Source organism: Chanodichthys erythropterus, chromosome 15, assembly GCF_024489055.1.
Source record: "Chanodichthys erythropterus isolate Z2021 chromosome 15, ASM2448905v1, whole genome shotgun sequence".
NCBI lineage: Eukaryota > Metazoa > Chordata > Actinopteri > Cypriniformes > Xenocyprididae > Chanodichthys > Chanodichthys erythropterus.
The window spans coordinates 15623282-15649235 of record NC_090235.1 but is presented as its reverse complement, the minus strand read 5'-3'; the positions used below and the strand labels follow the sequence as shown (position 1 = coordinate 15649235).

General features: G+C 38.9%; 3 protein-coding genes across 3 annotated transcripts; 1 reads left to right on the top strand and 2 right to left on the bottom strand.

The window, feature by feature from the left end:
* Positions 1-14541: 14541 nt before the first annotated feature.
* Positions 14542-18348, bottom strand: cdca8 (cell division cycle associated 8). The gene is made up of 11 exons (XM_067412212.1): positions 18258-18348; positions 18079-18179; positions 17876-18004; positions 17709-17746; positions 16857-16929; positions 16712-16776; positions 16254-16336; positions 16070-16165; positions 15774-15903; positions 15605-15691; positions 14542-14805 (listed from the first exon to the last, which is right to left on the bottom strand). Exons 2-11 carry the CDS (start codon positions 18170-18172, stop codon positions 14770-14772), a joined length of 831 nt encoding a protein of 276 aa, XP_067268313.1. The 5' UTR covers positions 18173-18179; positions 18258-18348; the 3' UTR covers positions 14542-14769.
* A 172-nt stretch (positions 18349-18520) lies between these two features.
* Positions 18521-20895, top strand: airim (AFG2 interacting ribosome maturation factor). Its single transcript, XM_067412214.1, has 4 exons — positions 18521-18944; positions 19014-19193; positions 20370-20488; positions 20677-20895. The coding sequence occupies exons 1-4, from the start codon at positions 18640-18642 to the stop codon at positions 20715-20717; spliced, it is 645 nt and encodes a 214-aa protein (XP_067268315.1). The 5' UTR covers positions 18521-18639; the 3' UTR covers positions 20718-20895.
* Positions 20896-22174: 1279 nt separating this feature from the next.
* On the bottom strand, positions 22175-22861 carry cldn35 (claudin 35). Its single transcript, XM_067412213.1, has one exon. It carries the CDS (start codon positions 22859-22861, stop codon positions 22175-22177), a length of 687 nt encoding a protein of 228 aa, XP_067268314.1.
* Between the last annotated feature and the right edge of the window lie 3093 nt (positions 22862-25954).

Here is a 25954-nt window from a genome sequence, read left to right as displayed (position 1 = left end):
CTGCTTCCTAAAACTCATCAAATCAGACTTTAAAAACTACTGAAAACTGATCATGTGCTTCTGCTGTCCTTTAACCAGCCTGTTGTTTAATTAGTACTTTCTGCAATATATTTCATGCCAGCACACTTCAGAGTCTGGATCTGATCACACCTCAGCAGTTTAATTTACTTTAAAACACCACAGTGTCTGATTTTTCTTTCTTTCTGTCGTTCTCTTGTCTTGTACATGTCCTGAACACTGCAGCAAAGTCAAGGAGAGAGGCTGATTTATTTCCCTGGACAGAACATTATCGCTCCTCATTAACACACACACACACACACACACACACACACACACACACACCTTCATTTTAGCTGGTAATTTCTCACGTCAGTAAAGGCGGAGGACCACATAAGGACTAATTGAAAGGGAGCGGACAGATGACGGAGGGGTACGAGTGTCCTGACAGCTGCAGTTAGACATGTAGGTGTTGAGAAGAACATAAAAACAGCAGGAGAGAGAGACATCAAGGTACATTACTTCAGTTCATACTCCATGAAGCAGAACTCTCTCTCTCTCTCTCAGTGGTGTGGAGTAAAGAGAGAGGGTCATGTGACCCGGCACAGGTTCACCTCCTTCAGCTGTTATTATTTCATTCCTCTCTTTCTCATCTTTCGAATGCTTCACTGTCTTCCTTTGTACAAAAAAACATGGCTTTTACTTGTTTTAAATTCAGGATTTAAATTTCACTTTACTATATATTCACATAGAAAACAGATGATTTACATTGGAATAATATTTCACTGTTTTTACTGTATTTTTGATCAAATAAATGCAGCTTTGGTGAACAGAAGAGACTCTTAAAAACATTTTAACGCTTGTGTAAAATAATGATCAGTGTTGGGTTGTTACTCAAAAAAATATTGAATTACTTTAAAATGATAAATAATATAAAATGTAATATATTAAATAATTGATTTATAAAAATGAGGTGAGGTTTCATTAAAAACATTCATTTTAAATACATTAGTGTTTTATATATTGAATTGTTAGTCTATACGGCATTTAATGCAATTACATCAGAACTATAATTAAATTAATGACTTACTAATGCATTACACTAGAATATTAGTTTTTATGCTTTAATAAATGTATTTATAAAAAATAAAAAAATAAAAATTATGCATAATATAAAAACAAAAGTTATCCCATCTCATCTTATGTAACTGACTGACTGTTAACTCTCTATTTTCTGGCTGGTTTGAAGGGATTGCTGAAATTCGGGACTTCCGAGTCCAAATCTGAAGAGAACGAGCTTCATCCCACACTCCCGGCGGGAGCTCCCGAGTCTCACAGACACGCCTGACGCTGATGGATGACACGCAGACCTCTGCATTCATCACTGCCTGTGGATCCCAGAGGAAGACCTGCTGCATCTCCTCCCTCTGATGAACAGAGCAAAGAGGAAGAGAAACAGCCACTCCTGAGGTTAAAGGTCAGACCCTGACCTTTAGAATGATCCAGTCTGTTCTGAAGCTGGAATTAAACTGAAAACATGACCTGGAGTCCCATATATATCCACAACCTCGAAAATCAGCTGCACTATTAGTTATTCTGTTATCGGAGCGCCATCAAACAGAATCTTATAGAGGTCAAAGGGGAAACTCTGTATCGCTACTTCAACTATTACTTCATGCTGTAGTGAATGAGAAGGACCTTCAACACAATAACTGCTCCGCTCAGGAGGAAGGGGAAAGAAAACTTCAAGAATAATGTTGTAGTTGCATCGCTCGGCCTCGGTTTGATCAACTCAAAGGAAGGAAACACTTGACTCTCTTTTTATAAAAACATCTTCAGAATTAATTCAAGGAGATGAACATGGATGTTCTGCTGATTTATTACAGAGCTAGAAGAATCATGACTGTAATTATGACTCTCGGATGTGCTTTAAAACAGCTGTATATGTATATATATATATATAAAATCCTGGAATGTTTTTCTCAAAAAACTTCATTTCTTTTTGACTGAAGAAAGAAAGACACAAACATCTTGGATGACATGGAGGAGAGTGAATTATCAAGAAAATTTTATTTAAAAGTGGACTAATCCTTTAAGTTTTATTGATTGATTTATTTATTTATAAAAATGCATTGACAATAAATGAATTATTTCAATAATATTTCAAAATATACTTGAAAGTTTACTAAAATTACTAAAATTAAAATGTATATTTTAAATAAAACTTAAAAACAATTGAGTAAATTTAGGCAACAAATTACAAAATTAAATTTAATTACAAAATTAAATTACAAAAATAAATTTATATCATATTATATTATATACACACACACGCACATTTAAAATATAATTTTTTAGAAATGTACAGAAATGTTTATATATCATCCATTTTCATGAAAACAATCAGTTTTTTAAGTCAGTATATTGATAGTCAGATTATCGATCAACATCAGCACATATAAATCATTGTAGTTTTATATATATATATATATGGACATTGAACAACAAAAGTTCTATGCTATAGTGATGCCTGCTTATTTATATTTTTAGTGTTTACTGTATTTCAATTTGTTTTATTTTATTCATTTTAAAGCTTTCTTTAAAATATATTTTACATTATAATGTACTTTGAGTACATTATAGGATGCATAATCATTTTGAAATCACATGATACACAAGTTTAGAGGCACATTTCCAGCATAAACAGCAGCACTGCTGATCTTCACTCGTCTGAATGATCCGCTGAAGTGTGTGTGAGGCGTGTGTGAAGTGTGTGTGAGGCGTGTGTGAGGCGTGTGTGAGGCGTGTGTGAAGTGTGTGTGAGGCGTGTGGACCCTGATGAGGGCTAAAGAGTCTCGCACTTCATATTTCACACACTCTTTCATGGCCACCAACTCCATTACTTTCAGCTGACTGCCTCAATAATGAAGCAGCAAAACGTTCTTTTGTCAGCCATCTATCTTTTCCGTGCCACCCATCGGTTTAGCCAAGACATATTAAAATATCCAACCGGAGTGTATTAATATTAGATGGAGCGCACAGACTGTAATATATGCTGCACCGGAGGCCGTGCATCGCCTTCCTCACGTTGGAGAAATGAGAATATTAATCGCCGTCATCTTATTAAAATAACTCTCTCTTATTATGCACCTCCGAGCCGAGAGATATTAAACACGCAGCAGACATTAATAGGGAAATAACACAGACAGAGGCTTTTGTTTGAAGCGGTCATTACTGAATCACAAAGAAGGACGAACAGAGAAGAAGCGGCGGATAAACACCTGAGAACAAGCGCACACTCATATCAGCCATTTACGCAGTGTCTCGTTGCTCATTAAAAACGCATTAAGATCCCGTCCCCGGGGCGAGAACCCAAACCTCCTCCAACAACCGGCAGGATCTGTTTGAGCAACACTCTGGAAGAGGAGCACTGGTCTCTTCAGCGGAATAACTGGATCTGTCCCGCACACCCCAGAGCTCGTGAGTCAACACCTAATTGATGACGGGCAATTAAAGCAGCTCGTTTAACCTTGGGGGGTCCGGCAGGGGTGAGAGGGAGAGAAACGCCAGAGTAAGCATTTACTGTGCATCATTAGAGCGAGAAGAGTGGGAGGAAGAGAGAAAAACCAACAGGAGGAGCTGAGAACATCTAAATAATGCTGGAGTGAGACGGACAAACACAAACAGATCATGCAAAAACTCATCAGACAGGTCAGGAGTAAGCCACCATTTCGGCATCGCACGATATTTTAATGTTATCTTTATCGGCCCGATATATTAAAGCTGATAAATAATGAATTCTTTCCTTCAGACACTTCAGACACACACTGATCACCATGATGGGTTTGAATTCCTTGAAATATGATTGAAATCACTTCAAAAAGAAAAGCTCAACATGTGCAGCACAAGTCTGTCATATAAGCTGCATTAAATTATAATAAGAACATTATAATCGTGCGCTTGAGACATTGCTTTTTAATGGTGAGACTTTGGTTTTTTATTATTACGCTCAAAAATTATATTTGATTTATCGGCCAATATATCGGTTATTGGCTTTCAAATATAAAGAATTATTGGTGCATCCCTGTTTAGAAGGTTAATACTGCATCTACTCATAAATGACACAAAACTTTTCTTGCATTGTTTGGAAATTTACACTTTTGAAACAGCCATTCATCCACAAGTAAGAAATATAGCTTAACAATTAGACAGACGAAGACAAAGATGAAAATACATTTGCAATTATTTAATCATAAAACAACTTATAAATAAAGTTCATTAATTAACATAAATTAATAATAATAATAATAATAATAATATACACTACCACTCAAAAGTTTGATTTTTTTTAAAGAAATTAACATAAATTGATCAAAGACGCATTAAAATTGATCAAAAGTAACAGTAAAGACATTTACAAAAGATAACCAATGAATGCTGTTCTTTTGAACTTTATCACAAAATTATGAACTGTTTTCAGCATTGATAATAATGAATGTTTCTTGAGCATCAAATCATCATATCAGAATGATTTCTGAAGGATCATGTGACACTGAAGACTGGAGTAATGATGCTGAAAATCACAGGAATAAATTACACTTTACTATATATTCACATAGAAAACTGCTGTTTTAAGTTGTAATAATATTTCACTATTTTTACTGTATTTTTGATCAAATAAATGCAGCATTTTAAAAGATTTTTAAAAAGATATTAATCCTAACTTTTGAACAGTATGCAATATTTCTAACATTTTAAAAATCAGTTCTTTATTAAAGAAATGGCACAACAAAAACATGCGTGATCCCTCGACCTGTAAACTAGTGATCTGAGCAGATGATGCATGTGACAAGAGAGTGAAACAGGAGCAGAAACAAAAGCAAAGCCAGAGAGAGATTCTAAGTGGGTTTTTTTATGTTTATCTGATTTGGACCCTCTGGAGCCCCTAAACTTCATCTTCAGCACTAATGAAGCCCAGTTCAAAACTCCACCCACGCTGAGACCAGAGCAAACACACTCCATCAGCAAACACTGCCGGCGTACCTGTGACTACACCGATACGAGCGCAGAACATCTGCTCAAAAACTGCTGAATAGCTGAAAGAAACAAAGCAAGCACCTTTTTTTGCTGACGCCTTGGAGGTTTCTCCTCTAAAGGAATGACACCGGCCCCATTCCTTCATCTCACCGAGTTTGTGTTATTACTGTACCTCCTGAGCTGAGAGACGGCTGACACCACAGGAGCATCAGACAGATGCAGAGCTCATCTATAGAAATGTATACATTGACAGGATGCACACATTTCACAGCAGTGAAGGATGGGTTTCCAGTGCCTCATTGATTCACTGTGACTTGCAAACAAACAATCACAGAACTGTAAGCATTCAGACTGCCATGCAAGCAAATATTAGTCCAGGTTAAGTGGTGAACACAGAGATGAACGCTGGGAGTCTTCTAATGAGGCTGAACTGCTGAGCAGGCAAATGTGTTCATGTCCCAAGAAGCTTCCAAGAAACCCCAAAACAATGAAATTCAATGCTTCTTTTTATAAATTGCATTTTAAATCCTTATAGCAGCAAGCATGAAAAAAATTAAGCAATATATTCACTGATGGTTTTTACTTTTGAAGTGCTTTCGTGTACTTTAGTGATTTGAATCGCTTGGAAAATATCTTTACCTGTAGTACAGAGTCGTTCACAAGCTTCACGAGCCCATCTTCATCGCTGGGAAACTATAGAATGGATTTTAAGTTTTGATTTCGATGGATTGTATGTAAATATCCATGATCTTGCGGGTTTTACTGAGTGAGAACGAGAACGAGTTAGTGAGTTGAATCATTTGGACTGAATCGCGAACCGATTCGGACCGTTTCGCTAACACGTAGGAGTGAATTCAGTTTAATTGGGACACTTTTTCCTAGTCATCTTAATTACAAAAAGTGTCCCAATCAACCTGAATTCATCTTTATGTATATTTAATTGAAAAAGAACCGAGTGATTCATTCGCGATTCGCCGATTCTGATTCAAACAGCCGACGCGACTCACGACTTATTGTTGAAATATTGTCAGGAAGACAATTATGTTATACATTAATCTCTCTTGTCGTAAAAGGTTTTATCAGTAAGATTCAGAGTAATTTTACTGATCCTCCATAATGAAATTTCCTCAAATCAGCTGTATGAATTAAAATAAAACCTCCAAAACAAAAGCACATATGTAAAAACAATAAAATAAATTTTTGGTGTGTAGGCTATTTATAATTGGTTTAAAAATTGTACTTTGATTAGGCTTAATGTAAATCAAAGTCACATATAGACATGGAGTGTAATTAAAACAAACTGAAGTAAAGCATTCATTCAAAATATTTCAGGACATATCAAAAACTTTTACTTTAAAAATGACAACAAGAAAAGTTGTTTCCTGTGCCGTATTATCTGAAATAAAAGCTCATCCCTCCAAACGCAGTTCAGTGGGAGGAGTCTTATTCTAGGCAGCATCTGATTGGACAGGCATATATGCAGTGCAGGATGACTCATCAATATTTCTGGAACATTTTCCTGGGCAGAAAAAGCCTTTTAAATGCATATATCTGTTGTTTTAAAAATATCGGGGCTTATGAAGTCTAACTGTAAAGGTTTTAATATTTAATATCAAGCCACCATCAAATTATTTGTGTATGTTTTGTACCCTTAACCATTCCAAAGACTGAATAAACTGTTGTCCAAACGTCTGGCGCTCGACAGGCGAGCCACACAACAGGACACAAGTTTGCATAATTTCTCTTCATCATGCGCTCCGACAGAAGTATTTTCCGTTTCACACTTGAGATTGAGCACTTCGCTCAGAGATAGCGGTGACCTTCATCCTCGTATGTCGCGTTCTTAATCTGCTCGCTGCATGTCGGGCGTCTCGCGGCGCAGCACCCCATCCATCCATCACACCATCCCGGAAAACACGTGCTGAGGCGTGAAGCTGGAACCCCATCCATGCCTCATCCTAATTTATTTATCTTTCTGAGAACTGCATCCTTGCCAAAATAAACAAAGTCACCCCGCGTCACCCCAATTTGCCAAGATTTCCAATTCCGAGTCTCCGTACGCATGTCGGAACGGTGAGCTTTGTGCATTTCTCACTGCGTGATTTAATATTCGTAACTGCTTAGGTCGTTTTCAGGTCTCTTAATTTTGAGATCCCGGCCTATCCATAAACCCAACCAGCCCTGTCTTTAAAGCCCCAGGAGTCGAGCAGCAGAGCAACAGTCTGTCCTGACTGATTTAAATGGGTCCGTTTCACAAAATAACCCTCTTATATTGTGTGATTGTGAGTTAAACAGCGCTCTCAAACATCACAAACACGTGATATGCATCGCAGTTCCGTCTAATCAGTGCTGAACTTTGTTGCAGAATCGTTCGCTGTAATTGAAATGATTCATTTCTCATCTGCAGCCTCGTGTTACTGTAGTGCTTCTGTCTTCCAGCGCGTCTGCTGAGCGAGCGGACGCTGGTGTGTGTTTGCAGTAAAACGACTGATGTCTGAGAGCCGCCGCAGTAAAGACACTTTATTGCTTTGATCACAGATAGCCGAGCAACATAAGGCCATCGCGGGAAATTTCAGGCGACAGACCTTTAACACTCTTCCATGTTAGTGAAGCAGAAGCATGCTGGGAAGTACAAATGCCCTGCTCAGTTTGAGCGAGAGATACTTCAGAGAAAGATAAACCTGACACTGTACCTTCTTATTGACTTATACTGTGAGAACACACCGAGAAACAGATCTGAGAAAGACGAACATCCATCCTTAAAGGGTTAGTTCACCCACAGATTAAAATAATGTCATTAATTACTCACCCTCATGTCATTCCACACCCGTAAATTAAGATATTTTTGATGAAATCCGATGGCTCAGTGAGGCCTAAGCAATGACATTTCCTCTCTCAAGATCCATTAATGTACTAAAAACATATTTAAATCAGTTCATGTGAGTACAGTGGTTCAATATTAATATTATAAAGCCACGAGAATATTTTTGGTGCGCCAAAAAAACAAAATAACGACTTGTATAGTGATGGCCGATTTCAAAACACTGCTTCAGGGAGCTTCGGAGCGTTATGAATCTTTTGTGTCGAATCAGCGGTTCGGAGCGCCAAAGTCACGTGATTTCAGCAGTTTGACACGCGATCCGAATCATGATTCGACACAAAAGATTCATAACGCTCCGAAGCTTCCTGAAGCAGTGTTTTGAAATCGGCCATCACTAGAGATTGTTGAATAAAGTGGTTATTTTTGTTTTGTTTTTGCGCACAAAAAGTATTCTCATCTCTTCATAACATTGAGGTTGAAGCACTGCAGTCACATGACTGTTTTAACGATGTCTTTAGTACCTTTCTGGACCTTGAAAGTGTTGATTATATTGGACGAGTCATAAACCTCTCGGATTTCATCAAAAATATCTTAATTTGTGTTCTGAAGATGAACGAAGGTCTTACGGGTGTGGAACGACATGAGGGAGAGAATTTTCATTCGTGGCTGAACTAACCCTTTAAGTGTGCTTCCATTTTGATACTTGTAAAGATGATTTGGTTTCTCAATAGTTTGAATTCAGATTGAAAAGCAGCTAGACGTCCTCCATACAGACTTTCTAATGAACCCACAAAGAGAAATCTTGAACTAGAAACAGATCGACATATTGATCCATTATTTGTACAAATTAAACAAAACAAAAAAAAACAGGTTGGGTTCAATATGTTGCTACAATGGCTGTGATCCAACATGGCTGCCCTTTACGTGCTGATTGGACAGGTTTCCCGGGGTTATGGATCAGGAACGGGCTGACAGATGGTGCGAGAGGAGCCGTTCTCCAGCGAAACCCACGGGGCCCATTTGATGGTCAGAAACCTCAGACCAGGGACCTGAAACTCTCTGGACTCACACCGGCCGTCCGTCTGCAGCCTGTGAACCCTTCACAGAGACTATAGTTCACTTCAGAGGTGTGAAGGAGAGAATAATAGGAGGATTTTGTGCTTTATATGTCGGCTTCAGCCGTGTGTAAAGCGGCACATACGAAACTGCAAAGATTGTTCTTGGAATTTAAACCAAGGATCGTTGCTTTTACTATAATAATAATAATAAAAAACAATCATTAACTTTATTTATATTTTGGCACTTATAATAACTTGTGTTGCGTCAGTACAGTGATCTTGCTTTGACCGAGTTTCCGATGCTTTGGTTTGAGGCACTAACACTGGAAAAATAAATCAACATGCTCATTTGTGTCTCTCTGACCGCAGGTGTGCGGCTAAAATTGCTTTGCTTTGATCGAAAGGTTTCATTGAAGGCAGGTCTTTATTCACATTGCGCTTCCGCTTGCTGTTTTCATCACAGAAAACCCACAAAGTCAAATGTCTCAGCTGTTATATATGCTCTGGGCTTCATTACTGAAGCACTCCACAGATCTGAGGAAGACTGCATCTGGAGTGTTTCTGGACTGACCTGTACTATGTAAAGCAGGCTTGTTCAGGACATGAAGGTTCACAGAAGCGTGAAGGCTGAGCCAAGAGTAAGGTCGGCATTTCAGCCGAACGCAAAGAGCTATAAACAACAAAAAACCTGCATTTATCTGTGTGTGACTACTGTGAACTGATACAACTGCAATATGGCCTGTGGATTAGACTGGAAAAATAAACATGTGTAACACACTTCTCTCAGCTGTTCGGAGCGCCAAAGTCACGTGACTTCAGCAGTTTGACACGTGATCCGAATCATGATTCGACACGCTGATTCATAACGCTCCGAAGCTTCCTGAAGCAGTGTTTTAAAATCGATCATCACTAAATAAGTCGTTATTTTGGTTTTTCTTGGCGCACCAAAAATATTCTCATCACTTTATAATATTAATACTGAACCACTGTACTCACATGAACTGATTTAAATATGTTTTTAGTACATTAATGGATCTTGAGAGAGGAAATGTCATTGCTCAGGCCTCACTGAGCCATCGGATTTCATCAAAAATATCTGAAGATGAACGGAGGTCTTACGGGTGTGGAACGACATGAGGGAGAGTAATTAATGACATTATTTTAATTTTTGGGTGAACTAACCCTTTAAACATTTTTGCAATAAAGTGTATACAAAATTTATTACACAAAATCAAAGCTGTACCAAAATTACAGTTCAGCTGGAAATGACACAAAAATATGTGATTTTTGTATATAAATTATGAGCAGAAACACTGAAAAAGCAGCTCAGGCTTCATTTTATCTGGTAATGATCAAACTGATCATAAAGGTATCATTCTGTTTCATTCTTCAGCGTTTCAGACCTTCATTCAGGCAGATGTTTGACCTGCGGAGGATTTCAGAGATAAAGCTGCGCGTCTGAATCAGTCTGATGTTTTTCTGTGGCTATTTTTCTCCCTCTCTCCTAATAAATTGGTTTTACTCTGTTTGCTTGCAAATTACCCTTCCCTCCTCTCCTAATTTTCCAATTTGCTGTGTCATTTATGTGTAATTTGGGATCGCACTGGGCCATATTACTTTCACAAATAAGGTGATAGACTTTATTGAGGCACTTTAGGGAAAGAGAGCTCTGAACCAAAGCGCTAAAGAGACTCTGCTTTTTCAGAGACTGCTTCTCTTCTTTAAAGCTAATTGCATTCTCAGTTCAAGAAACCCCAAACCCAGCAAAATATAAATATGAGACATGAAAATAAAACCAATGCTAATTTGCCTACATGCAACATTTCTCAAAATAGATGAGTAAAGTTTGATGACAAAATTTGGCTTGACAAACAAATTTGAAATAACTTTCAAAAGCTTAAAGTTCAAAGATTTTACTCAAAGAAGTCAATAAATCTTAACAACATGTTTCTAGCATGATTTAACACATTGCTAACAAGATTTAATACAGCTTTAGCATGTTCCTAGCAGGATTGGCACATTGCTTACATTTTTAGCATGTATCTAACACAATTTAACATATTGCTAAATGTTTTAACATGTTGTTAACAATTTATCATACTGCTAGCATGTTTTAACATTATGTAACATTGGTAACATGTTTTACCATATTGCTAGCATGACATAGCACATAGCTAGCATCATTTAACGCATTGCTAGCATGTCTTAACATGTTGCTAGCATTATTTAACATGTTACCAGCATGTTTTAACATGTCATGAACATGACTTAGTGCAACGTTAGCGTTTCTACCATGATTGGCACATTGCTAGCATTTTTTTAACATCTTAGCATGTTTCTAGTAAGATTTAACAGATTGTTAACATGTTGTAATACGTTGCTAGCATGACGTAGCATGTTACCAACATGTTTCTACCATGATTTACCACATAGCTAACATGTTTAACATGTTGGTAGCATGATTTGACACGTTTCTAGCATGTTTAACATGTTGTTAACATATTTTAACATTTTGCTAACATGATTTGATATGTTGCTAACATGTTTTAACATGTTGCAAGCATGGTTGGCATTGTTAACTTGTTTTAACATGTTGCATGGTTTATCATGTTGTTAGCATGAATTAGCACACTGCTAGCATGTTGTTAGATAATGGTCGTAGCTAGAGCGGTTTGGGCCGCATTAATCAGCAGCAGATGAAGCAGTAGGTCAGTATGTTGTGTTTGTCGCTGCAGCACAGTAACAGAGGCATTAGCATGAGCTGCTGTACTGTATCGGACCTCTGAGGCTTCCTGTCTGTGATGTTCATTCAGTGTTCCTGACCGCTGAAACAACACTGAACACGTCCTGAGAGTCGGACGGCTCCGTCACATTCAGCTGTAAAGGTGTGCGATGCCCATCAGAGCACTGTGAAGCTCAGATCAGGTGCAGAATCATCATCACACCCGTCTCTATCATCTCATTAACTGCTCCTCAAACGGACAAAGTGTCCGGTCGCGTCCAGAACAGCTTCAGGGATCCGTCAGTCATCTAGAGGTCAGAGAAACTCTCTTGAACACATTCTCACTCTCACGAGTTATAAAACGATAAAAAAATAAATAAAATTCCCATTTCCAGCATATTTCAAATGATGTAATAGTATTCTGTCATTTTTATTATTTTTGTAATAAAACATGATGTTCTTCTGTCTTGTTTTCCAGCACAAAACATTCTTAAATCAAGATACATTTACTGGAGAAGCAAAATGATGGGAAGAAATCATTAAAATGTTTGTGCTTAAAGGCACAATATGTAAGTTTTCACCACTAGAGGTCGCTTATTCAAAATGAAGGCGTATGATGCCGAGATTGAGCGTGGAATCATGGGAGATGTTGTCTTCAACCGATGGAAAAGGTCCTGTGATGCGAGTGATGAGAGAGAGGAGTGAGCGATGAGAGAGAGAGAGGAACGAGGCGCGGGAGCGATTGCTGAGGAGAGACGAGTGTGACACGCGGATCGAGAGCAGCGGGACTTTTATTATGCCGCAGGCGCTGCTTCTGCCTCTTCTGGTCAGGCGTGTGCGGGGAAATAAGCAGTTCGATATTAGTCGTGGTAAAACACGGTACTCGCGGTAAATCAAGAAAACAAGATTTAAACAATAAGACTGTTGAGCTGTACAGCATGATTCGTTTTCTGTCGATGAATGAACGGTTGCTCACCTGTCTGATCATATCATATATTAAAGCGTCTTTGGTGTTTCCATCGTTTCTACAAAATAAAACCAGAAACCGAGGAAAACGCGGGGATGATTTCATGGTTAAAATTGCTTATTTCTCTAGATTTAAACATTCTTGGAAACATCTGGGATAATGCAAGTACACAAGTCAACAAAAATACATTTACTTACATTATCCCAAATGTTCATTGTTCTAGTGGTGTTTGGATACTTTAATCCCAGAAATCTTACATATTGTGCCTTTAAAAGAAGAACAAACATCCATCAGTGGGGTCAGAAAAATAAACTTCATTCAAAGGGAAAAACAAGACTATTTTCTGTTTTTTAGCAGAAAAATAAATTAGAAATATTTTTTTCTTAAGGAAAACACTTTTGCAGCGTGTTGTGCTCATCCCTTAATGAAGCTTGAGTAATGAGCAGAATCAATTACAATAACTTCAACGGCATATAAAAATATGACTTTGCCTCTCAAGAGCCGAAGCCGGTGTCTGTCCGTGTTCACGCTGCACCGAGAGAGGAAGAGGGACGGATGCTCTCGTGAGGAGCAGACGGAGGGATTCATTTGGCCGGGGAGAGCGATGCCAAGGCAATCCATCTCTCCACAAATGTGCCAATTTCCTCCATTCTCTGCACATTAGGCGGCGTCTCCTCTGGATTTTAAAGGTGATGATGCACGTGTGGAAATCACGGCTCTGATGCGGCACACGCGACTGCGTAATGAGACACAAATTTAGATTAGGGACGAAAAGCATGGAGGACCAGACATGATTAACTGACTACCATTAGATTAAGAAAACCATAAATTAAGCTTTTCACTGTGAATTATGAGATGATTTCTCTTTTTTTACTTCCTAAAACAGTGCAGTATTTTACTATTATAAGGTTAGATTTACAGTTTTGCCCCATATACACTAAGAGAAAGTGCTGAAATGACAGTTGTGCTCTTGGAGACGGGCCGTCTCTCCGGTGCATCATTATTCTGTAAATCAAGGCCTGTATCTGCAGGGAGAAGAGTATTTTCCAGCTCAACAGCGCAGTGGATGTGTTTGATAAAGCAGGTGCGCTGGCGTCGTCTGCTAACAGGGGATCTGAACTCAACGCCTCAGTGAGCACAACATCTGTTCAATCCCATGAAGCCACAGAGCTCTTCATCCCTGATCTTTAGCGGCAGCGAGCGTCTTGCAGTGTGGAGCGGATGCTGACCTCACCTCCGGCGCTCCTGTAATCAGGACTTCGCATTAACAAGCACTAATTGGATGCATTTCCCGGCTCTTCCCAACCCTGAAGGTCAGAGGTCAAGGAAGAGAGGAGACTGTGATGCAGAGGCCAAAGAGAGAGAGAGATTTCTCATTCTTTCTCATTAATACCAGAATATTAATTTTATAAGTTTGAACTTGAATAATGACTAAACTGACCAGGATCTTAGTCAGCTGTTCTGCCCGTCCTTGGACAATCCTGAGTGTTTGAAGGAGTAGAGGATAGTGTTTAAGGACATGCGCACACTGCCCTCTAGTGACACACTGACACGCACATAGAAATATATTACAATAAAATATAAAGAGAAAATAATAAAATTAAAATTAAATAATACAAGATATATTAAGCTTCAATAGACATTCAAAATTAGATGTTTATAAACAAATATAAAACGGGACAGTGAAGGACAGGAATATTTACAGCTTAAATTTGTCTGTTATCATCAGATTTATGTTGGATTTAATTCCTCTTGGAGCTTGACAGACTCCGGTTTCCATTTACTCACATTCGTTAAATTGTTTAAGGCAAGGTGAGAATACTTTGATTTGTGGTGAACTATCCTGTTTGTCGAGGTGGACTCAGCTCGTACAGTGATGTCTACAAACATCTCAAAAGAAACTTAAGGAAAGAAGCACGAGACAGCAGGGATGTGGAATCAAGGGCTTTTTTTATATTTACAAAAAGGTGTTACATCACAGATTATGAGCACTACTTCTAATCTTATTTACATTTACCTTTAAAAGCTCACTGCAGCGAAACTACAGCACAGACTGAGAAGATGAAGGAAAAATGAATAAAAGCCACACATGGTTATAATACAAGAATAAAATCTGAATGAAGACAAGAACACAGTGCTGGAAAACCCAACGAGAGAGAAACGGAGATCACTTCGACGGTCCACAAAGAGTCGTGAGACGATTCTGCGTTAGAACAAAAGAACAGGTTTTAATTACAGAAGGTGCTCATGATTAAACTCAGTTTAATAGTGGAAATTGACAGTTTCTGCAGGTTATGAAGATAAATTTAAGACCAAGTAAAGAAAATTTAAGGAATATATTGAATGAACACGATATATTCTCTAAACGTAAATGTATGGTTTGGAAACACGCCTAACAACAGATATCCATTACTGTTTAATTCATCTTACCACGAAAAAAAAAGAAAAAGAAAGAAAGAAAGAAAGACAGAAAGAGCATGAATTGCTCTGCCATAACTTCTGATCACAAAGCAATAAAATCATGATCTTCTTCAGTGTTTCAGTCTCGTTTTCCAGCACAAATATCCAAACATTCTTAAATCAAGATACATACTGGAGAAGCAAAATGACAATATGTAATAAGTTTATAATTAAAGTAAGAACAAATATCTGTCTTGTTTTAAGCACAAACTCACTTCATTTTGCTCAATTTTCACAGACTTCACTTTACATCTCCAGTAAATTTGTCTTTATTTAAAGATGTTTAGATACTGGTTTTGGAAAACAGGACAAAAATACTGAGGAAGATATACATTTTTTTTTTTTTTTGCAGGATGAAACATTTAATTCCATGACTTTATGAATTTAAGATTTCTACTCTGATTTAATGCCTTAATTTGTATAACGGCGAATGAAATGAAAGACATTTTAAGACCTGCAGAAACCCTGATTGAATTTAAATTGAATTCAGTAAAGAAGTGCCATGGTTTCCTGTCAGTTCCAGTCGGAACACAAAGACGCACCTGCAGGTGTCTGATGCTGCGCAGGGCCTTCTCGTCCAGCTGACTCAGATCTACAGAGTCCATCTCACTGGCCAGCAGCTGAATGCACTGAAATCATGAAGAAATCATGTCATGCAGACGTACAGACACAAGGCGCTTTACTCCACGAGTAGCAGCGATGATCACACACCTCTCCGTTTCCGAGCGGGACGCTGATGACGACGTCCTCTCCTCCGCCTGCAATAGGCGAGCCGTTGACGGACATGCTGTACACCTTCTCCCTGTGACGCGCTAGTCTCAGTCCTGGAGTCTTGGGCAATCTGACGGACGAAAGACATTAACACACTGGAGCTGAACGATTAAACGTTAAAAGATGTTGAACTGGATTCAAACACTCATGTGATCTGATTGACTTGTGTATTAAATTAATACACAAAAAAAAACACAAATATAATCAAAGCCGCACTGAGGCGTGTAAGTGTTCACCTGGGGTCGAAGCGTGGCGTGATGAGCGGCGTGGAGCCGATGACCGACGACTCGAGGAGACTTCTAGCAGGAGTGATCAAAGGCTTTCTTGTGGACCTACAAACAAAACACAAACATGGATCTCCAGAAGAGCAAACCTCTGGACTTCTGGGAGGCAGCTGATCATATGGGGTGTTTTCTTTACCTCTGGATGGTGTTGTTCTGTTTGCTGATGGAGAGCGCTCTGGCCTTCTTGGAGGTTGAAGGTGCTTTCTTTGATGCTTTCTTCTACATTAGACACATTAAAGAGAGAAACACATGAAATGGGGTCCTTACAGTATTATAAAGCACTTACTTTAACACAACTGACTGGTAAAGCATGACGTTTGTTTGATTCCTAGGGAATGCATGAACTGATCAAGTGTATAGCTTGAATGCAACGCAAGTTGATTTGGATAAAAGCGTCTGTTAAATGCATAAATATAAGCTTGGATGCGTTGCCTCAGATTTCCTACTCAGATGCGTAAGATGTGACGCGCACATTTATTCACTGTTGGCATACAGTTTTATGATGACAAATCTATGCTTTTCATGTGAATGCAATAACCTAGACATGATTTGAACGCTCTTTAGGTAGATAACGAAGCCCATACTAATACAAACCTTCTTCACTGCAGACTTCAGGGGTGCCATGTTTTCATCCTCCGAGTTTGCACCGTTCTTAGCTTCTGTAAATGAGGTGAAAACGAGAAAATCAGCTTTGAAAACAGGTACATTTATACATGTTAACAGAGGAATCAAAATGTACCTTTTCCAGCAAGCTTGTGAATCGCATGATTCTCAGCAATAGCAAGTTCAACCTGAGCAGCTTCTTCCCTCACCTGAAGAGAGAGAGACGTTAAGATAACAGTGATTGATTTGAAAACATTCAAAAACATGACTTTAAAGGGTTAGTTCACCCACAAATGAAAAAAACTGTCATTAATTACTCACCCTCATGTCGTTCCACACCCACAAGACCTTCATTCATCTTCAGACCACAAATTAAGATATTTTTGATGAAATCCGATGCATTCACAGCAATGACATTTCCTCTCTCAAGATCCATTAATGTACTAAAAACATATTTAAATCAGTTCATGTGAGTACAGTGGTTCAATATTAATATTGTAAAGCCACGAGAATATTTTTGGTGCGCCAAAAAAACTAAATAACGACTTATTTAGTGATGGCCGATTTTCAAAACACTAACCCAAAGTCACATGATTTCAGCAGTTTAGCCGTTTGATAGGAGATCCGAATCACTGATTCGATTCGTAAAGCTCTGAAGCAGTGTTTTGAAATCGGCCATCACTAAATAAGTCGTTATTTTGTTTTTTTGGCGCACCAAAAATATTCTCATCACTTTATAATATTAATATTGAACCACTGTACTCACATGAACTGATTTAAACATGTTTTTAGTACATTAATGGATCTTGAGAGAGGAAATGTCATTGCTGGCTATGCAGGGCCATCGGATATTATCAAAAATATCGTAATTTGTGTTCTGAAGATGAACGAAGGTCTTATGGGTGTGGGACGACATGAGGGTGAGTAATAAATGACAGAATATTCATTTTTGGATGAACTAACCCTTTAACTTGTTTAATGAAAGTACCTTTGAATCATCCACTGGTGACTTTGGCTTCTCTATATCTGAAGGTGAAAATGAGAATTGTGAGTCAGAATACCAAAGTGTAGTTATGCCATATTCTCCTTGCTATGATATGCATACAGACCATAACCTAAAGACTACACTGATTATATAAAAGATCACACTCTTACTGCAGTACTGGATCCAGTTCATCTTCCTCACCGCCATGGGCAGCTTGATCAGAGCCGTCTTATACAGATTATCCGCGTCCTTCAGCAGATTGTTCGTCTTCTCCTTCAGTCTTTCCACAATGGTGTGAACTGCAAACAAAGAACAAACATAAACCTTTCCAGCCTGAACATTATATAGACTTTATGTGACAAATGTGAGTTACCTTCATCGTCAAAATCAAGCAGAAACGCTTCCAGTTTGGGCGTTTTGGGATTCTTCTTGGTTTTCGCGTTCTGAGTGCGTTTTCTGGGAGCCATGATGATCCTGAAACACAAACACTCATATATTGTAGTATGTATTATATATATCCAGTTAATTAAAGCGTCTTTATGTGTGTCCTACCCTGATGACCGTGTTTATGTTTTCACGGAGAGTCTCTCAGAGAAAAGCAGCGGTAACGGAAGAGTCTTTTCAAATTTAACGCTGCTACGGCGCTAAGCCAATCAGAATGCAGCGTTGACTGTCGCTAGGTAAAAATGCTCCGCGTTCTGACCAATAAGACATCGCTTTTTTTAAATAAAGAATCTGCCCAATGGTTGAGTGTTTTACTGTCAAGGCTAAAGAAAGAAGAAAGCGGATTGGTGGATGATGATGCATGTTCCCGGAAGGAGCTGATCTCACGTGTACTTTTAAGATGCGATGATTTTATACGCTCACTCAATGACATTATTTATGTTTTATCAGATATCTGGAGGAGTGTGATTATTATTATAGCTTTAAATAGATGCATTTGTGTTTGGATGTTTCTCAAACACTGAAAATGTCCAGTTCAGCTTTATTATCAATGAACCAAGAGCTCAAAACATGCTTTGAGGTGTTGAGAGCGAATAAACTGGTTTGGGACAGTGGAATAGATGAATGTAAGCCTCTCTTGAGCTCTCTTGGAAATCTTGCAGTGCAGTTGAAGGCGCTGAAAAGCGTCCAGATTTCAAACACGCCTCTTTCCAGTTTCCCCAGTTTACACGAACGGCTTCACTACAAACTGTCTCTGGCGGTGGATGCGGTTCTGATGAAGCTCGCTGAGAAGATGTGAGTCCTGTTTGACTTTCATGTTAATGCACATAAAAATGCATCGTTTAACGGTGTGTTTGTTTTCAGGGATGTTCTCCAGCGTGTGCGAGACGCCGTCGGTCAACAGGTGTCTGCGGCCTTCCAGTTCTATGAGAAAAACGCAGAAACTCTTGACATCGCTGTTTGCGTCTCCAGATCAGCCGTCTGTCCCTCCGTCTCAGATATGTTAGAGTGGCTTCAGGATGCAGAACGCTACTACCGCCTGCAGTATCCTTTATACTGCAGTATCCTTTATCCTTTTTACATTTGTTCTTGTTTGCAAAGCTGTTGCACTCCTCACAGTAGGGAAGAAAAGATGCAACTTCTGTTTTTATTAGCGCTGGGTAAAAAATATAAATTTCTCAATTTTAATCAATACTCATTTTTACAAACCGATATATTCTGCTCAAAACAGACTAGACTAATCGATTCTTGGGATTTAAGAATCGATTAGTCTGTTTTCAGTTGATGAATGAGCAGAATATGTAGCGCCTCCCATCCAATAAATCGCAATAATCTTTGTTACTTTTGATATGAAAAGCAAAGTCTCAGATTTCAAATGACGTCCATCTTATTATGAGATTCAGAAAAGAAATGCCGTTTTGGCGCTGTTTAATGTGGCGTGATGGATCGCTTTAGCGCCTCAGTTAAAGAGAAGCATGTGATCATCCTCTCCTCCGCTTTAATACCAGTTACAGTGCGAAATAAACATGAACATCTGAAGGTATGTTAAAATATACAGTACAACTTACTGAAATCTGTATCATGTCTCGTGTAATCGTTCAATCAGTGCTTCAACCTCAATAAAACAGCTTCAATGTCACGTGACGTCACATTTACCTCAGAAAAACATATTCAGTGACCATAAACTCATTAGTCAGATAGAAAAGTGAACTCTAGAAAGATAAATATAGCTATGCACCGTTACATATTCATTATAATGTTCTTCAATATTTAATGCATGTTTGAATAAATCAGCCGCGATTTAAATGTTTATATTTCAAAAAAACGAATTGGAGTGGAAATATGATTATGTAATTCTAAACTTTATTTATAATAAAAACATAATTGAGTGTAATTTAAGTGTTTGCATATAAATAAGTTAATTTAACCTTCAGTATTATTACAGTAGCACCAGCTGACTCTCATGTGTAGTTTACAGCATTAGTTGAGATTTTTTCCTCTAGAAAATTTGCCATGTGCTGAAACTGAAATACTGCATCCAAAAATAATCGAATCGAATCGAAAACATGTGAATGGTAATCGAATTGTGAAAATTGTGTCAATACCCAACCCTAGTTTTTATGCCGACGAAGTCCACTGTCGTTTTGTGTGTTTATATGTGATAGCTCACCTCTCTGTGAATTAGAAACATGCGATGAACTCCTCAATTCATCTGGTCAGATTAGTGCAGAGAAGGAACCTCCTGCAGTCGCTGACTCCCAGTGACCTTACGTTAATGGAAACGGCGCCAAAGAGATGGGAATCTCTACATTCAGCCAGCGGAGAGGAGAGAATCGCAGGTATTTGTCTTGTATTCACGATCAGATAAGGTTACACTCTTTGGCCCCATTTTCACCTGGTATTAACGTCCGTCTTGGGCGATCTGATTACACATGGTTAGCTCTAAATACAGGTGTAAACAGGTCCAAATGTTTTTGGTCATAAGAGACACATTTGTATATTTTCATGGTGTATTTTTGTGTTTTAGATGCATTGTGTCAAGTATCGTTCTTCATGGAGACTGAATGAATGTCTGCTGTGATTATCAAGATCATGTCCAGATTCGGGTTTTCTCAGTATCACAACGAAGGATCTTTTATTACCTCTATACACATGCAGTTTGATGGGTCTGACTCCTGAATTAATTTTATTTTGCTAAATACATGCTTTGCATCAGCATCAGTGTAAGAGCAGTGCTCTATTTTAATAAATGTGGTTATTTAATTTATGCTTTTTATTCTTTACATTGAAAAAATGATTGCACTGTTGTTATTGAATGTCACATCACACATCCTTTTTATTCCTAAAATGGTTCAAATACACACATTTTCAATAAATAATGAAGTCACAGTGAACACAGCAAACGTAAGAACAACAGCGTTGAGTTGTCATGAGTCTACAAAACACATGATAAATAAATTATGATTTACAAAAAAACACTGCAAAATGGGCCTAAGAGTCCTATAGTTAATACTATTAGGCAAAAAAAACAAATGAACACTTTAGTTTAGGGTCCAATTCTCACTATTAACTAGTTGCATATTGGCTGTTTATTAGTACTTATAAAGCACATATTAGTGCATGATCATATTCTACATCCCTTAATCAATACCTAAACTTAACAACTACCTTACTAACTATTAATAAGCAGTAAATTAGGAGTTCATTGTAGTTAATAGTGAATGTGTTCCCCAAACTGAAGTGTGAACAAAATCAAATTAAGACGTAAAATCTAAATAAAGTACTCATAAATAGTACAGTACCTGAATAAACACCTCATATGAGAATATACAGTGATATGGAGAAAGACACACAATAATGGAAAGACAATGTTTCTCGGACCCACTGCAAACTGACCACTCAAACACTGTGACACTAGACCGTCTTTAATTAAAGGTGCACTCAGTACATTTTTCCACATTAAAACGTTTTACCCTAAAGAAATAATGCTTTTGACATGAAAAATGATGCAGACTCACGCCCCATGAGAAAAAAAATTACTTAAAGCGTGAATCTGTTTTTCAATGGTAATTGGCAATCATTAATTTTTCAATTCCGTTTTTGCTAGTGGTGCAGAAATGACATTTTAAAGCTACAGCTTTAAAGGTGAAAGTGTCACCAAACAGAGTTGCAAAGATTATTTTCAAACACACTCGTTTACCATTGCTCAGACAAACAGCATGGGTTGATCGAGGGTGCATTGAAGAACAAAAAAAGTGGATTTCAATTGCATTTTTGTGCCAATAGTGATACAGAAATTACACTTTTAATATAAAGCTCTACAAACCTAAACATAAAGTGCATCTAAACAAAAGCAAACCCAACAATATGCATATTAAAGACAACATAGCGAAAGAGTCAACAGCATCAACATGTCATCAAAGAAATAAACGATAGGACTTCAAATGCCACAAAATGCATCCATCCATTGAAACAAAAAAATACTGAGTGCACCTTTAATTATCGTCCCTGTTCACTTTTCTCGATCATACATACTCCTTAAGAGGAAGGGTGCTGGTGGTGATCGGCTTGGGCGGATCGGGAGCGGAAGGCCTCGAGTTTGCAAAGCTACGGCCCATGTACCCACGTCTGTACGCTCCTCTCTCCATGTGCGGGCAGGTGCTGCTCAACACCGCCCCGCTGATCATAAGAATCACAGCTGCCGCCCATCCCAGGTAAATAGCCTGACCCAGCTCTCGCTTGTGCTGGAGGGGAACGTTGGGGTTGTAGAAGTCCTGCACCACAGTGTTTGCTGTCCAGGAAACCGGCACTAGGACGCACAGGCCCGTCAGGATGAAGAGCACCCCACCGGACAGCGCTATGCCAGCCTTGGCATGGCGATCGTCTCCGGCGCAGGTGGTGCACTTCATTCCACAGCAAGAGACGGTGCAGGACAACCAGCCCAAGAAGATGGCGATGCACATCAGCGCCCGCGCCGCCTGGATGTCGGGCGGCAGAGCCAGCATGGAGTCGTAGGTCTTGCACTGCATGTGGCCGGTGGTCTGATAGATGCAGTTCATCCAGATCCCCTGCCAAACAATCTCAGAGGTCAGGATGTTGCTGCCTATGAAGGCCGTGACCTTCCACTGGGGAAGCGCGGTCACTGCTATAGCCATCACCCAACCCGTCACAGCGCAGGTGAAGCTGATCAGCTGCATACCCGTGTTCACCATCTCACCACCCTCTGAGTACCACGCCTCCTCGGGCCACAACCTCGACGACACCTTTCCGCTTGCAGGTGGTCCGACTATGGATAATTGCCTCGGCCCTCCTTGCCCACAGAGGTCGGCACGTTTGCCAATCCTCAGCGAGAAGCGTCGCTCGGTCCTCCTTCAAAGCTCCTTTCCAGTTTTGTCGCAAATTTCTCAGAGCAAAGTTTTGTTCAGCTGCATTCTAGTCCGTCTTTGGGTCACGTTTGCCAATCCTCAGCGAGAAGCGTCGATCAGTCCTTATAGAAGGTTCCTTGCCAGTTTTGTCTCAAATTTCTCAGACCAGAATTTTGTTTAGCTGCATTCTTGTCAATTTTATTGGTCTCGTCACGTTTGCCAATCCTCAGCGAGAAGCGTCGCTCGGTCCTCCTTCAAAGCTCCTTGCCAATTTTGTCTCAAATTTCTCAGAGCAAAATTTTCTCCAACTGCATTCTAGTCCGTCTTTTGGTCACGTTTGCCAATCCTCAGCAATTAGTTCTTCTAGAAAGTTCCTATGCCAGACCTCTTGGTTTTGTCTTTCAAATTTCTCAGAGCAAAATTTTGTTCGATGGTCACGTTTGTCAATCCGTCTCGGCCAGTCCTTCTTGAAAGTTCCTTGCCAGTTTTGTCTTTCAAATTTCTCAGAGCAAAGTTTTATTCTGCTTCATTCTGGTCCGTCTTTGTTCTCTCAGACAGTTGTGTTCACTTTCGCCTGGTCTTTCTTTGAGGTGATGAATAATTGAAGAACTCAGGGCACTGCTGCCACTTGTCTCAACTCACATTCATGGGATTGATTGAACTTCAATGAGAGGCTGCGTCCGGAGGGTAGAAGTTGGTCTGGCACCGCTGTAAAGTCTTCTCGGTAAAGAAAGATCTACTCTTATCGCAGGGACGTGTGTCTCTGTTGCCACCCAGTCCGGTGTTGCCTTACCCAAATGGGTCACGGCGATTGAATTTGATACCGTGACGTGGATGCAGTGGCTGTCAAAGATGCATTACTTCCAAGGACCCAACAAACGTCAAGCACGAACGACGGCAAAGTCCTCCGTAAATTATCCAACAGAAAGGATGTTACACCTGTGAGGATAGTGAAGACGCTGTCCTGTTTCAAGACCTTTACGTTAGATGCTCTTTTCAAGAGCAGAAACAAAAAGGCTGCTGTGCTTCAGGCCACTTAGGCAAAGACGAAAGCAATCCCTCCCTGCAGCAAGACCTTCACAGGTTGGTTGGTTGCGTTCAGAGTGGCGATCGCCTATTGGGCGGCCCGATCACCCTTACAGGTGTTTCAAGTGTGCCAGTTTTGAAACACAGCTAAGCAAAGCCACTCTCATCCTGAAAGGAAAGCAGCTGATGGAGGCATATAAAGGCAGATGGAGCGAGACAGAGGAGGGAGGGCGAGCGAATCAATTAACACAAAGACAATCTATGGGCCGCCAACAATACGCTCAAGCCTCTTGAAGGCCCGCTGCTAAAGAGTGCTTACCTTCATTTATGAGACTGTTTTGACAAAGAAGTGCGAGGCTTGTGAGGGTGTTTGGTTCTGTGGGCATTTCTGATGGCTGACAGCAAAATCCTCACACTTTGCAACAGTACGCCAATTCATTTTGTTGTTGTAATGGACCACTATCTCTCATAAATGCTCAGTATAACAGCATTTCAGGCTGAAGTGTGAATTTACATGGCTGTGAAGTAGTGGAGATATATTACAAAGGTACAAATGATCCAATTGCAGCAGTATAAGGTTACCTCGCAAGGTGGGGGGGGGACTTGCATTTTAAAAGAATTATTTTCTAAAGAGACTAATAAATGATTTCAAACTGGATCATTTTGCCCTTTTCCTTTGTTTCGTCCTGCTCCGTGTGCAGACATTAGTGTCTGTGGTGATGAATTAAATATTATGGGTACAAGATCCCTGGTTTAAGTTTCCGTTCTCTGCCTCTCCTTGGCAACAGTGGTCATGACAACAGCGCAGGACACAGGAAATGAGAGAGCGGGACACAAAACAAAGAGCAGACGAAAGAGTGTCGGCCCACAGAGAAGCTCTAGTGTGGTTTAACAATCATACAAGGATGCAGCTTTTGAACAGGCAAGCTGTGCACTGAAGAAATGTGAGCGCAGTAATATCAACAGCTGATCTGTGATGATCGGCATCCACTAACAGAACGCAATTCTCTAGTGACATTGAAAAAAACAACAAAAATCTTCTTTTCAAAGCTTTATGACCTACTTTCTTGTAACACAAAAATAGTTTAAATCAAAACACCCAAGCTGCTCTTTACCACAGTGAAAATAAATGCTGATTTTCAGAAGAATTTAAGGTTACACTTTATCTTAAGGTGTCCTTAATACAGTGTAATTATACATTTGATTAATATCATTAATGTGTACTTACTATAGGCTTGAATTTAGGATTTACTGTTATTACATGTAACAAATGTAATAAGTTTAATGTTATTACTACAGTACATGTAACAAGTAACTAGTTTAATGTTATTACTACAGTACATGTAACAAGTTTTCTGTTATTACAAGTACACGTAACAAATGTAACAAGTTTATTGTAATTACTACAGTATATGTAACAACTAGTTTACTGTTATATATAACAAATGTAGCATTTAATGTTATAACTACAGTACATGTAACAAATGTAACTATTACTGTTATTACTACAGTGCGTGTAACAAATTTAGCACATTTAATATTACTACAGTTCATGAAACAAATTTACTGTTATCAAATGTAGCACGTTAAATGTTATTGCTACAGTACATGTAACAAGTTTATTATTACTACAGTATATGTAACATATGTAACTAGTTTGCCGTTACTAAAGTACATGTAACAAATGTAACAAGTTTATTGTAATTACTACAGTATATGTAACTAGTTTACTGTTATGTACGTTTAACAAATGTAGCGTTTAATGTTATAATTACAGTACATGTAACAAATGTGACTATTACTGTTATTATTACAGTACGTGTAACTAATTTAGCACATTTAATATTACTACAGTTCATGAAACAAATTTACTGTTATTACTGTTATCAAATGTAGCACGTTAAATGTTATTGC